The following is a 14,793-nucleotide window of genomic DNA, read 5'->3' as shown; positions in this document are numbered from 1 at the left end:
TGGCAACAAAAGTGAGTACACCCCTAAGTGAAAATGTCCAAATTGTGCCCAATTAGCCATTTTCCCTCCCCCCGGTGTCATGTGACTTGTCAATGTTACAAGATCTCAGGTGTGAATGGGGAGCAGCTGCAGGCATCATTCAGATATCACCACTGAAAGTCAAGGACGTCATGTGACATCCTTGGACTGAAAGTGGTTAAAATAGAAAAGCCAATTGTTTATGATGCACGGGGATTACATCTTCAAGTACTGAGGAAAAAAACAAAAAAAAAAACAAACAAAAACAAAACAGCTTTATTGAATACAAATCTACAGCTAATCATGTATGTGTACAGCCAAATGTCCCCTTAATTTACTCTTAAGGCTCCGTTCACATCCAGGCGTTTTTCTGCTCTAAGCCTCAGCCCTTTAAATGCCCAACAAGACGAATCCCATTCATTTCAGTGGCCCCTGTTCACATCTGAGCGTTCTGTCGTCCAAAGCAAAACGCCCGTCGCTCAAAAAAGTACATGAGCTTCTTTTTTTGGCAGATTACAGGCATTTTACATTGGTGACCTTTTAACTTTGAAACCGCCTGTAAAATAGCAACGCCTAGATGTGAACGGAGCTCTAACGTCTAATTTGTAAACCTACGTCGTGTTTTAGGATGCCATTTGCCTCGGTGGAACACCTCCCTATTCCTGCCGCTATGGAACCCAATAGCTTGCGCATATTCAGTTACATTATGTTGATTCTGTGGAAGGAGGTACAACATATTATATGGATTTGTCATCTACAGCAGTGGACTCCAAACTGCGGCCCTTTGCTTGCCTTTATCTGGCCTTTGGGACACTACTCCTCCCACTAACACCATTAATAGAGCACACTTCTTCTCACTGACACCATAGATGGGGCACTATTCCTCCTGCTAAGACTAATGATGGGGCATTCTTTCTCCCACTGACAACAGGGCACTATTCCTCCCATTGATGCCAACCATGGGGCACTATTCCTCCCATTGAAGCCAACCATGGGGCACTGGTTCCTCCTGCTAAAACCAAACAATGGGGCACTATTCCTCCTGTTAAAACCAGCAATAGGGCAGTGTTTACTACCAGGGATGCTGGAACATTTTCTGTTCACACCGACCACATTTCAGCTCCCCAAAAGCCTGGAGGACAGTAAACTGGCCCTTTGGTTAAGTCTTGAGACCACTGATCTACAGCGAAGCAATTAGGCCTATAAAATAGACCACGGTGTCCAGAAATTCTTCAGTATCAGAAGATGCGATGCCGACCACCTTGAAGGAAAATACGATGTTGGGTATGCACCGTTTTTCATGTGTCCGATTATGGAAAAATTATGTGGAATTTAGTTCACTTGGAGATTTCATCCTCAGATGTTTATTCACGGTCCATGAAGCAGACGTCTCCATAAAGATCCACGTCTCTGACATTTGTTAAAGGTTAGAACATTATCACTTGAAATCTTTTGTTTCTATATTTAAGGCTGCGTTTGGATTACACAGACACCCAATCGCAGCACCCAGTGTGTTTTGAACACGTTGCGGTAAAAGCGCACGAAACAAGGCTTCCCCGCACTGCGCTCTGGCGTAAAAGGGCCCTTATTGTTCAGGCAAAGGTCACACAACGGGTAAATGAAATACACGTACCACTGCTGTGTTCCATTTTATCCTCGTTTATTGACTCTTGAAACTACATTGTAGAAAGTCTTATTATTGTGGTCATTTCTTTATTACAAGAAACATTTTATAAACATACACCGTAAACAGAAAAAAAATCTGAAAGGCGATTGTACATTTACTGCTTTGATAATGAGTTAGATGGACATACTACAGGGACACTGCATAATCCATGACTGATTTCTCTTCTATATTATTACTATTACAATGCACTAAGTCTGGAGCACATTGGAGGACGCCTTCCTTGAATATTAGTCTGGGACACATGGGAAGAGTGCGCCTACCTTGACTGTATTAGTCTGGAACACATTGGTTAAGTGCGCATTCTATGACTGTATTAGTCTGGGACACAATGGATGAGTGTGCCTCGTTAACTGTACAAGAATCTGGAACACTGGCTGAGTGCGCCTTCTTGACTGTATTAGTCTGGGACATATTGGATGAGTGTGCTTTCCTTCACTGGAATAGAATCTGGGACACATTGGACAAGCGCACTCTCCATGAATATTAGTCTGGGACACGGATGAATGTGCCTTCCTTGGCGGGGATAGAATCTGGGACACATGGGATGACTGCGCCTTCCATGACCATACGTCTGGGACACATTGGTTGAGCACGCCTTCTTTGACCGTACGTCTGTGACACATTGGAGCGCCTTCCTTGACCGTAGGTCTGGGACAATTTGGTTGAGAGTCTTCCTTGACCGTAGGTCTGGGACACATTGCTTGAGAGCGCCTTCATTGACCAGAGGTCTGGGACACATTGGTTGAGAGCACCTTCTTTGACCGTAGGTCTGGGACGCATTGGTTGAGAGCGCCTTCCTTGACCAAACGTCTGGGACACATTGGTTGAGAGCGCCTTCCTTGACCAGAGGTCTGGGACACATTGGTTGAGAGCGCCTTCCTTGACCCTACGTCTGGGACACATTGGTTGAAAGCGCCTTCCTTGACCGTAGGTCTGGGACGCATTGGTTGAGAGCGCCTTCCTTGACCCTACGTCTGGGACACATTGGTTGAGTGCGTTTTTCTTGACTGTATTAGTTTGAGACAATTTGACACCTTGCTGACTATTCGAATCTGGAACACTGGCTGAGTGTGCCTTCCTAGTGTGGGACACATTGGCTGGGTGCACTTTCTTGACCGTATTAGCCTGGAGCACATTGGCTGGGTGCACCTTCTTGACCGTATTTGCTCTATTAGTAACACTGATACAATTTGAACGCCTGATTTTTTTTTTTTTTTTATCGTTTTGTATATTTTATTGGGGGGTAAGAGCCAGCTGTTTGGGCTCTCTTTATTGTAAGTGTTTTATAAGCTTTTTCAAAAAACAGTCTGAAATGTAACAAAAAAATAATTTAATAAAACACAACAGAAAAACAAAAAGGGTAATGACAAAAAAAACAACAACAAAAAAAAAAAAAAACTTAGAGATGTTCACGCCGTTTGAGGTGTTTCTTTCTCTTCATCTTCCCCGAGCCGTAGATTGTGAAGTCATAGTCTGAGGTGACGTAGGGAATCTCCCCATTAATTCCAGGCTGGAAAACAAGAGAGAAAAGAAATGCTTAGATAAGAAATCTTAAAGTGGCTACTGAATTAAAAAAAAAAAGGGGAGCTGATGTAACGGGTTCCAGCTCCAGAAAGACAACTATTACAGAGAAAACTGTCAAAATACCTGTTTGAGAAGCCTCAGGCTAAAGCTGTCATTCTTCAATTCCTGAGCAGCACACTAATCTGACCTCTAGGTTTCGCTGAAGGTCCCGCCCAGGAACTAGCACAGGCAGACTGATTGCCAAAAAGCACAAGCATTTTCCTATGGATTCCGGAAAAACACCGCCAACTCTCAAACATGAACTATGACTCTTACTTTATTGCTGTGGGACCATTTCCATACTCATTTGGGATTGTCATAACTCGCCAATTATTCCTTTACTTGGTCATACCTACTTTTTTTTCTTCTATATTAGATCAGGGTTCTCCAAACTTTCTAAACAAAAAGGGCCATTTTACTGTCCTTCAGACTTTAGAGGGGACAGACGACTATGGCTGAGAGTTGAAAAGGCCCCATCATTGCGGGCAGGAGGAACGGGACAAAACCCCCCCCCCCCATTATCATGGGCATTAGCGGGAGGAACAGGGCACCCCCCAATGTGGGCGTTGGCAGGAGAACAAGGTGCCCCCCCCATCGTGGTTGTCAGTGGGAAGAACAAGGCGCCCCCCCCCACTCCCGGGCGTCAGCGGGAAGAACCACCTGCGTACCCTCCCCCCATCGTGGATGTCAGCGGGAGAAAGCAAGCAGCAAAGGGCTGAATCTGGCCCCTGGGCCACAGTTTGGAGATGAGTGAACTACACCATCAATGTCATGATAGTCACCTGACTGCACTTTTACTATATTACATTACTATGCACTCTATGATAATTCCCTTAGAGGAGACCATGGATTGCAGAAGAATCTCAATCAGGGATAAATGGAGACACGCTTGTTTACTTCGCTCTCCCTAAACACATCCATTCATTTAAGGATTTGAACTCTGTTGAATGTGACTTTGCCTCAAAAGAACGCAATCTACAAGATGTCTCCTGCAAATGTATAAAGCCCTAAACATCGCAAGTCTGTTTTCCGGTTATTTGCTACAGTGGGAAAAAGATTTCAGCACAAATATTACTGATGATCAAAACAACAATTATACTACAGCTATCACATCCTTCCTCTAAAAAATATTTTTTTAAATTCCATACATTATGGCACTGCACTTTACTCCAGGCTTATTGGGATATATTCTTCCCATCGAAAAATATTCAGGGCTCAACATACCCCAGGAATTCTTGGTGCATGTTTCATTGTACAGGTGAACCAATAGGCCAACGTAAAACATTAAACTCGGTCTACTATCCTCCACCTCATCGTCTTTACAATAGACTGAATACTTTGTCACAATAAGTTATTATCTAAGGTACTTATATAGGGCTATCAATTTACGCAGCGCTTTACATATACATTGTACATTCACATCGGTCCCTACCCTGAAGGAGCTTACAATCTAAGGTCCCTAACTCACATTCATATACTGGAGCCAATTTTTAGACAGAAGCCAATTAACCTACCAGCATGTCTTTGTAGTGTGGGAGGAAACCGGAGTACCCGGAGGAAACCCAGGCAGGCACAGGGAGAACATGCAAACTCCAGGCAGGTAGTGTCATGGTTGGGATTTGAACCAGTGACCCTTTTTACTGCTAAGCGAGAGTGCTACCCACTACACCACTGTGCTGCCCAAGTTTAATTACATTACATGCATGGTTGTATTAGACAAGAAACGGGGAGGCTGACCAAATTCCCTCATTTTCATGGCCTTATGATCTACCTAGGTGATGCACCTTACCAGACTGACAAACAAAAGGTTACGCCATATATGGTCATGTTTGTATGTTTCTGCGCCTTGTGTTGCCATTTTCTAGATGTTACGCTTAGGCTTGGTCCATGCGACTTACAGCGCCACTTTGCCAGGCGACTTTGAAGCAGCTTCAATGAATACCTGTGTAATCTTCCTGTAATGTCAGATCCAGATCACATCAATCAAGATGAGGATCCGACTTAGCGGCAACTTCCATTAAAGTCTATGGGCACAAGTCAGATAGAAGTTGTTCTAAACTAGAACAGGAAACTTTTCTAAAGTCAGAGCGACTTCAGTAGTGCCAATTAAGACTAATCTCATTGACTAACATGGGATTTCACACGTTATGCGGCTTGGGGGTCTCACGTCAGATCCCAAGTCACAGGAGCGTGAACCGAGCCTTACATGTATGTTATTCTAATTACAAAAAATAAGATTGATAATCCCTCTCTGACGTTCACATTGATACCTCAAGTGTAGTGAAATCACTGTGTGTGTACATATGCATGTGGAACCTACATGTATAAATGTATGTATACATGTGCACGTGAGCATGGGGAGATGGGTGCTTTAAAAAGGTTTTTTACATAGTTACTCCGGTTAAAAAAAAAAAAAAAAAAAAAGAAGAAGAAGGACACAAGTCCAATCCAATTCAACCAATAGAAGGGAAAATAAATAAAATTATACAATCTTATCCTCACAGTTGATCCAGAGAAAGCCAAAAAAAAATAACCCTTAAAAACCCCTATAAAAGCATGATCCAATTGTTACAGCGGGAGAACAAATTTTTCCCCGATTCCCCCAGGAGGCAATCAGATTTTCCCTGGATTAGCTTTACCTATAAATGTCAGTACTCAGTTATATTATGTACATTTAGGAAAGTATCCAGGCCTTTCTTAATGCAATCTACTGAGTTGTCCAGAACCACCTCTGGTCTAGTCCACATTTTCACATCTCTTACTGTGAAGAAACCTTTCCGTATTTGGAGCTTAAACCTCTTTCCCTCTAGACGTAAAGAGTGTCCCCCTTGTCCTCTGTGATGAGCTTAAAGTGCTCAACACCAAGTTCACTATATGGACCCCTTATGTATTTATATATGGAGATCATATCCCCCCTTAATCTCCTCTTCTCAACAGAATAGATTCAGTTCCTCTAATCTTTCCTCATAGCTGATCTCCTCCATGCCTCTTATCAGTTTGGTTGCCCTTCTCTGCACTTTCTCCAGTTCCCTGATATCCTTTTTATAAACTGGAGCCCAAAACTGAACTGCACATTCCAGATGAGGTCTTATTTATGATCTGTACAGGGGGGCAAAATTATCTCTCTGGAGTCCATACCTCTCTTATACAAGAAAGGACTTTGCTCGCTTTGGAAACCGCAGCTTGGCATTGCATGTTATTATTGAGCTTATGATCTACCAAAACCCCCAAAAATTAGGAACAATGGTCTTGAAATGACAGAGCTCAATTCTTTGAGGATCTGTGTGGTTCTAAAAATAGGTTTTTATACCCTAATGCATCCTGTGTTCAGCTCCTGCTGATCTCAATCACAGCCAGTAAGGAGAAAGCTGGGTGAGCTCACACGAGTGCCCCCCAAAGCAAGAGGGTGGGAGGATCCTAGAGCATCAGTGGGGGACCCCAGGAGGAGGAGGATCAGTCTGCTCTGTGCAATGCTATTGCACAGAGCAGGCAAGTATGACATGTTTAGCTTTTTTTTTTATTCCTAGAAACAATAAAAAAAAAAAAAAAAAAAACAGTGGGGGATGGAGGTTCCTCCTCAGTCAGCCCAACAGTTTGTAGCAGACCCAGGCTTCCCAGAGAACAGTGCCCAGGAACTGCGGTGCTGGGAGGGCGGTTGTAGAGCTACTTTGTTCACTTTTATATGAAAGCCCAACACCAGATGCAAAATGGCGACACCTGGATCATGGCTGCAGATCCGGGTATAACCACTTGCCCCGATGACAAACCAGTATGTCCCAAGGCCTGGAAATGGTTAAGCTGGTGCCATGACCACCAGGCCCAGGTTTCTTATTTCACTCTTGATTGAAAAGAGACAATACCTGGTTCTTGAAGATGCTGTGGGGTATAGATATGTTTCCAATTTGCAGGCAATTCACCAATCGCAGAGCAGCTGGAGGGATGGGTGTAAGGATGTGGTAGACCTTTTTCTCCATGTTAATTCCCCGAATAATACCTGGTGAGAGAAGAATTGGTCAATGTAACCAATTACTGGCCGCCCAATGTTTTCGCTCTCCTGTCCTGGAGTAATGAACAAGGAGCCCAACTGAGCATTTGACTCTTATGACTAGCCATGCAGATAGTTTTCCCCTCTGTCCCAACTCACCAAACCCCAGGCAGTCACAGACTGGCGTCTGTGTGAGGATCACCGGGCCGCTGCCCTGGCTGCTGACATCATCCAGAATGTGGCACAGGCCGACCCAGCTAGCGTTGGCTGTGTACAAGATGTGTGATGGAGCGACATCGGCATGGATGACTCGAAGGGCTACAGCATTAAACGGCACCTAGAGAACACAAGCTCCACGTTATACAGAATTATTGGCTTGCCATAGAATACATTCACAGATTTCAGGTTTAGAAAAATCTCCAACTACTCTACTATGTGTATGTCAGCAAAAGGGGAGCAATGCAACAGATAGCACTATTGACATTGTTCCCCTCTCTCTTGGTGACCCCAGAACCCGAAAAGCGATGAGGATTTCGTCACTTCCAGTTATGGATCTTTTGTTTACATGGCTGTTACTGGGCAGGGAAGCAGCCAATCACACCGATCTGTGTCTGATCGGCAGCATTGGAGTGCAAAGGAGAGATCTGGGGTCTAACAGACTCTAGATCTCTCCATTCAAGAAGATATATCACTACCCATTGACAAGGGATGTTCAAGAAAAAAAAAGGTTTTATAAAATTTCAAGCACCCTCTCCCCCCATGCTTACATGTAAATGCATATATAAAATGGCGATTACACCACATGTAAGGTATCGCCGCAAACGTCAGAGCAAAAATTTTAGCTCTAGACCTCCTCTAACACTAAACTGGTAACCTGTAAAGGCTTTTACAGCGTCGCTAATCAAGATTTTTAGGTATCGTAGTTTGGCGCCATTCCATGGGTGCACGCAATTTGAAAGAGTGACATGTTTGGTATCTATTTACTCAGCGCAAATACCGTGACACAAAAAAAGAAAAAAATTGCATGGATGGACAGAAAATCAAATCCTTTCATTTGTGCATTCCATCTTGAGATGTCTGCCAGTTCAAAACACTGAATTGCATCAAGTTTAGGAAATGACACTCAAGCTGGCCATAGAGAGAGAGAATATCACAGCTCCAGGTGGGTCAGATCAAAGTAAAAGGCATCTCCTTCAGTCTAGAAGTCCAGGGGCTGGCAATGCTGTAGCAGTTAGACAAAGAAATCCTGGACAGCCGCACTCCAAAAAATATTTGCCTTTATTTAATAAAGTGTCATCCAAAATACAGGTCCCAGCAGAGTGGAACGAAGCTTACGCGTTTCGCACTACACAGAGTGCTTAGTCATAGTAGGGTCCAGCTGAATTTCGATCAATCTATGGCATTCCTGCTTGAACGATTGACCTCTGTCAAAAGGGAATGTAGGAAAGCTATTGTTGATCAGCAGCCTCTGATCAATGTATTCTGACAGGGAAGTCACCCCCCCCCCGCTGTAAGAATACAATGGTACAGCGGGGAAGATTTTTTCTTTGAGCAGCCCAGAATAAATTGCATCTATTTAGCTCATTTATCAGCAAAATGACATAATGTGCTGGCACTGCTCTACTTGTCTCAATTGTGAGAGAAAGAGAAAAAGACAGAACGAAAAAGGAAAGCGAGAGATGTGGGAGAGAGTAAAGAAAAGGAGTAAGATATGGGACAGGGCTAAAAAAAAGCAAAAAAAGGGAAAGATGTAGAAAAAAAAAAAAAAAAAGTGCTCTAGGACAGAGCAGGGGGAGAGAGTGCAAAGTTTTATTTACCAGGATCTCTATACTGACCTCGTAAGGCACGAAGCTGTTAAGAGGAATGATCTGCTCAAACTGCTGCAACTTGCCAATGTAGCCCAACATGGCGAGATCTCTCAGGATCCACCCGTGACAACGTCTGAAAGGGAAAAAATAAAGCTGAGAAAAAAAAAAAAAAAAAAAAAAAGAAGGACGGCTTATACAGCACTTCCTATTACTTGAAATATGTGACGTACTAATGTCCCCTATATTGTTCATAGTAACCCATCAGTATTGGTGTCAGTGGACACAATAACAACCTCCAATCATGTTGTCAATAAACGCTACAATAGACCCCCAGCACTGATGTCAGCTGACCCAATAAATACCTGCGGCATTTGTGTCAGTGGGCGTAACAATAACCCCTACTCATGTCACCAGTGGACGCAATAAGCCCCAGCATTATCTCCCATCTTTGGCGTCAATGGACGCAATAAGCCCCAGCATTCCCCCCCCCCCCCCCCATCATCATTGGCGTCAATGGACCCAATATGCCCCAGCATCCCCCCCCCCCCAATCATTGGCGTCAGTGGACGCAATAAGCCCCAGCATTGGTGTCAAAGCAATAAAAACCCCCAGCTTTGTCATCAATGGACACAATAATAACCACCAGCTTTGGTGTCAGTGGATGCAATAATAAGCACCACCCCGTGACATTAGTGAATGCAGTAATTGCTGCCATCAGTACTAATACACCCCCCCCTATATTGATGGTCACCGGCAGTGAGCGTTAGTAACCCACCCACCCCACCCCCGAAATGGTGTCAGGGACAGTGAAATTTAAACCAACCCCCAACCTGCAATGGTAGTTACTAGCCATGAAATTCAACTCCCCAACCCCCTGCTTGCACTGGTGGTCCATGGAAGTGAAAGTTCTCCCCGCCCATTAGTGGTAAGGGCAGTGAAAGTTCTTTCCCCCCCTACAATGGCTGTCAGTGGCAGTGAAATTTACCCCCAAACATTTGTGGTTACTGGCAGTGAAATTTACCTCCACCCCCTTAATTGGAGGTGAGTGGTGGTAAAAGTTAACCTCCCCCATTGCTGGGCATGGCAGGGAAAATTAAGCCCCCTCTATTGTTGCTGGCAATGGCAGTGAAAGTTTACCCTTCCTCCCCCACAGACCAGGACTACATAACACCGCCCATAGTAATATCTCTCCGATGCTGGAACAGAGCGTTTGAGTGACTAGCACCCCTCAGCCACTCGGGCTGCATACTGGGCACCAGGGGGTCTAGTAACTGGATTACTTTTAAAGTTGCTCATTTCAGACACCAAACCCTCACAAAAGTTACTTACACTGTCTCCGTCCCTCCAGCTCCACTAAAACCGTTCTCTACTTGAAGCAGCTCATGTCCTAATGAAGGCCTAAAGTGAAGGTCAGAGTCTTCCTCTTCATCGGAGGAGTCCAGCCCTTGGTTCTTGTACTTGGTGTCAGACGAGGCCTTTGTCGTGTATCCAGCCGCGCTCTTCACATACTCAGGAGTGAGCGGCTCCATGCGTTCTCCTCCCTCCGCGACCATCTGTACGATGTGGCTGGGGGACAGCAGGCGGATTAGGTCTATCAGGAGTAGCAATCCAAACCCTGGAGGGGGGGGAATAAAGACATAGCAAGGATGTAAATATTAAAGGGCAACTCCAACCAGATGGATTTTGCCATTTTTTTTACAAGAGAAGTTTCTCTACAAGGTTTAGTATACATTCTGGATTGAACTAGATGGACTTGTGTCTTTTCAACTTAACTATGTAACATATACAATGTGGCAATACATATGGGTTGCCGCAATTTGTTTTTGCGTGATACTGTGCATTGCGATAGGGCAGCCCATTCATTTGAACAGGCATACCGGTACATCTCTGCCTGTTTTTCGGGTTTCAGGCGTGTGCATGCGCTCCCACTGTGATAATGCACAGCGGGAGCTGATCAGCGGATACCGCGGACTTGGTGTCCCTCATCACCCGCTGATCGTTCGTTACAAAGGCAGAACGGCAGCCTGCCTATGTAAGACAGATCGCTGTTCTGTCAGTAGGGAAGGTATTGATCCCGTTTTCCCGCAAAACAGACATGGATCCATCTCTTCCCCGGTTCTCCTCTGTACTCGGCGTCAGGCCCAGTCCCGCCCCTTGGCCCGGCTCCTATGATGGACATCACACCAGTCCAATGGCGGGACGTCAATGCTAGGAGGCGGGACTGGGTGTGACTGCGAGCCGAGCACACAGGAGATCGCGGCTCTGTCTATTTTGGCAGCGCTCATTCTCTCCTTCCCCTCCGAGGCAGCCTTATATCGGAGTATAAAACACGCACACACGATTTTCCCTGACTTTAAGGGGGAAAAAAGTGCATGTTATACGCCGATAAATACGGTAAGTGTCAGCGATTCCAACCAAAGTGTTAGCTGGTGTCAGAATGTCCACTGCAATGTTGCAGTCCCGCTATAAGTCGCTGATCACCGCCATTACTAGTATAAAAAAAAAATTCTAGTATATATCCCATAGTTTGTAGATGCTATATTTGTCTCACAAACCAATATACACTTTTTTTTTTTTTTTTTTTTTTTTTTTTTACTTTAAAATCATAGACATGAGGCAGAATACATTTTGACCAAGATTTCAGAAGAGTCACTTTTTTTTATATAAAACGCAAAAAAAAAAAAAAAAAAAAAAAAAAAAAAAAAAAAAGATACACATTTTGTTTGGGTACAGCGTTGCCTGACCACGCAATGCCAAATAGCAAAAAAATGGCCTAGTCGTGAAAAAATGACATCAGAGGGATCTCATTGTTAAAAGGTATCAGTCAGGAGAAGGGTACAAAAGAATTTCCAAGGCATTAGATATACCATGGAACACGGGGAAGACCGTCACCATCAAGTGGAGAAAATCTGGCACAACAGTGACATGACCAAGAACTGGACGTCCCTCCAAAATTTATGAAAAGACAAGAAGAAAACTGGTCAGAGAGGATGCCAAGAGGCCTACAGCAACATTAAAGGAGCTGCAGGAATATCTGGAAAGTACGGGCTGTGTGGTACATGTGACAACAATCTCCTGTATTCTTCATGTCTGGGCTATGGGGTAGAGTGGCAAGACAGAAGACTTTTCTTACCAAGAAAAACATCCAAGTCCAGTTAAATTTTGCAAACACACATCTGAAGTCTCCCAAAAGCATGTGGGAAAAATGTGTTCTGGTCTGATGAAACCAAGGCTGAACTTTTTTTGGCCATAATTCCAAAAGAAATATTTGGCGCAAAAACAACACTGCACATCACCAGAACACCATACCCACTGTGAAGCATGGTGGTGGCAGAATCATGCTTTGGGGCTGTTTTTCTTCAGCTGGGGCCTCAGTCAAGGTAGATGGAATTATCAACAGTTCCAAATACCAGTCAATATTGGCACAAAACCTTCAGGCCTCTGCTAGAAAGCAGAACATGAAGAGGAACTTCATCTTTCAGCATGACAACGACCCAAAGCACACATCCAAATCAACAAAGGGATGGCTTCACCAGAAGATTAAAGTTTTGGATTTGCCCAGCCAGAGCCCAGACCTGAGTCCCATTGAAAATCTGTGGGGTGATCTGAAGAGGGCTGTGCACAGGAGATGCCCTCGCAATGACAGATTTTGATTGTTTTTGCAAACAAGAGTGGGCAAATATTGTCAAGTCAAGATGTGTAATGCCAATAGACTCATACCCAAAAAGACTGAGTGCTATAATAAAATCAAAAAGGTGCTTCAAAGTATTAGTGTAAGGGTGTGCACACTTACCGTATATACTCGAGTATAAGTCGAGTTTTTCAGCACATTTTTTTTGTGCTGAAAGTGCCCCCCCCTCGAGTCAAGCACTTTTCTGCAGCAAAAAATTTCATTTTCCGAACCGACTTTGGGGCCCCGTATTTGGTGTGCAAACCCAGTAGAACTGGTACCACAACATATCCAAAGCTGGAGTTCCTAGCACCAAATGGCCCCGAGATACGGGGCCCCAAAGTAGGTTCGGAAAATGTCATTCTCTGCTGCAGAAAAGTGCTTGACATTTTCTGAATGGATTTTTGGGGCCCTGTATCTCGAGGCCACTTGGTGCTAGAAACCCCAGCTTTGGGTATTTTATGGTGCTAGTTTCACTGGGTTTGCACACCAAATTTGGGGTTCCTAGCATTAAGTGGCCCCGAGATACAGGGCCCCAAATTCAGTTAACTGTGTATCTGCAGCAATGTCATTTCGGGACCCTTTGGGTTCAGAGACCCCAAATTTTGGCTGCAGCTAGGGGGCATCTAGGAACCCTTAACTACCAAGTTTGAAGTTCGGGGGACCTATGGCTGCAAATGGGCACAGTGAGGCTGCAAATGGGCATTGTTGACCCTCTTTTCCACTTACAATAGCTGTGCATTTCTCACCCTCGTCTTATACTCGGGTCAATAAGTTTTCCCATTTTTTTGTGGTAAATTAGGGCCTCGACTTATACTCGAAACGACTTATATTCGAGTATATACGGACCATATTTTATTTTGTTTTACTTTTACTTCCCTCCACCTAAAACATTTCCGTTTGTTGTTCAATTGAGTTGTACAGTTTATAGGTCACATTAAAGGTGGAAAAAGTTCGGAAATTATTTATCTTTGTCATTTTTTTTATATCACAGAAACCTGACATTTTAACCGGGGTGTGTAGACTTTTTATATCCACGGCATGCATCAGTGGCTTCTGTACCCACTGTTAAACAGCACGTGTTCAGGCAGAGCCACCAATTGGCTAGCTCTGTCAAAATGTTAGACAGAAAATGAGCAGCTGCCATTCAAGGTAACCGGACTTTCATTGTTATACATCTGTTACTAGTACCTAATGGGTAACTATGACCCAAGGAGGGGATACTATATTGATTTTGTACTGATAAGGACATGTCTTTATGTTACTGTTCTAGGCCCTGAGGAAGGGGCGGGTTTTGGGAAGCCGCTTCCTTTAGGGGCACTCGTTTATACTCGATCCCTCGCTGGGCTGTTTTCCTCTATTCAGACACACAGCTTGGCCCCGCCCCTGCTCACAGCTTTTGACTAACAGCAGCAAAAGCCAATGACTCCCCCTGCTCTCAGCTAAGCCTGTGAGAGCGGGAAGAGGGCAGAAGAGCTGCTGCAGATGTGCACGGCGCTGTATTTAGATTGGCTCAAGTACTTTGGGGGGGGGGGCAGTTACTATTAAAAGTTTTTTTTTTTTTACCCTAATGCACAGAATGCATTAGGGTAAAAACAATACTTTAGCCTTTACAACTGAAAATGTGTAATGGTTGACCTTTAATCCATCCCATGGTGTTGACAATGAGTGGCTGCTCCCTCCTGTAAGACGTGATGACGTATTTCACAGATTCGATGAACCGCTCTATCTCCTGTTCACACGACGTGTCTCCGAAGAAGACCATCTTCTGGACATCACTTTGATGTGTAAATGGAGGACCTGTAAAAAAAACAGGATTTTTTTTTTTTTTTTTTATAAATCACCGTAAAAATCCCTTTCTGAGTTAATTGACCACAACTAGTGTCCTGTAGGTGGGGCTACAAAAGCCTGTTTGATCATGGATAAAGGAGAGAGAAAGAAAGAAAGAGAAAGAAAGAAAAAAAAAAAAGAAAAAGAAAAGAAAAAAAAAAAAAAAAAAAAAAAAAAAAAAAAACACCACACGGTGGATTGCTAGGATAGTGAAAACCGCTAAACACAGATG

At 44.0% G+C, this 14,793-nt stretch overlaps 1 protein-coding gene across 1 annotated transcript in view; it reads right to left on the bottom strand.

Moving 5' to 3' along the window:
• Positions 1-3,020: 3,020 nt before the first annotated feature.
• LOC141111385 (polynucleotide 5'-hydroxyl-kinase NOL9-like) overlaps positions 3,021-14,793 on the bottom strand; it is a gene marked incomplete in the record, with an annotated part of 14,518 nt that continues 2,745 nt past the window's right edge. Inside the window, 6 exon segments of the mRNA XM_073603638.1 lie at positions 3,021-3,215; positions 7,129-7,262; positions 7,413-7,590; positions 9,089-9,194; positions 10,391-10,676; positions 14,370-14,531. Coding sequence (XP_073459739.1) covers positions 3,105-3,215; positions 7,129-7,262; positions 7,413-7,590; positions 9,089-9,194; positions 10,391-10,676; positions 14,370-14,531 — 977 coding nt within the window.

Source organism: Aquarana catesbeiana, linkage group LG10, assembly GCF_042186555.1.
Source record: "Aquarana catesbeiana isolate 2022-GZ linkage group LG10, ASM4218655v1, whole genome shotgun sequence".
Taxonomy (NCBI): domain Eukaryota; kingdom Metazoa; phylum Chordata; class Amphibia; order Anura; family Ranidae; genus Aquarana; species Aquarana catesbeiana.
This window is presented reverse-complemented; position numbering and strand designations above follow the sequence as displayed.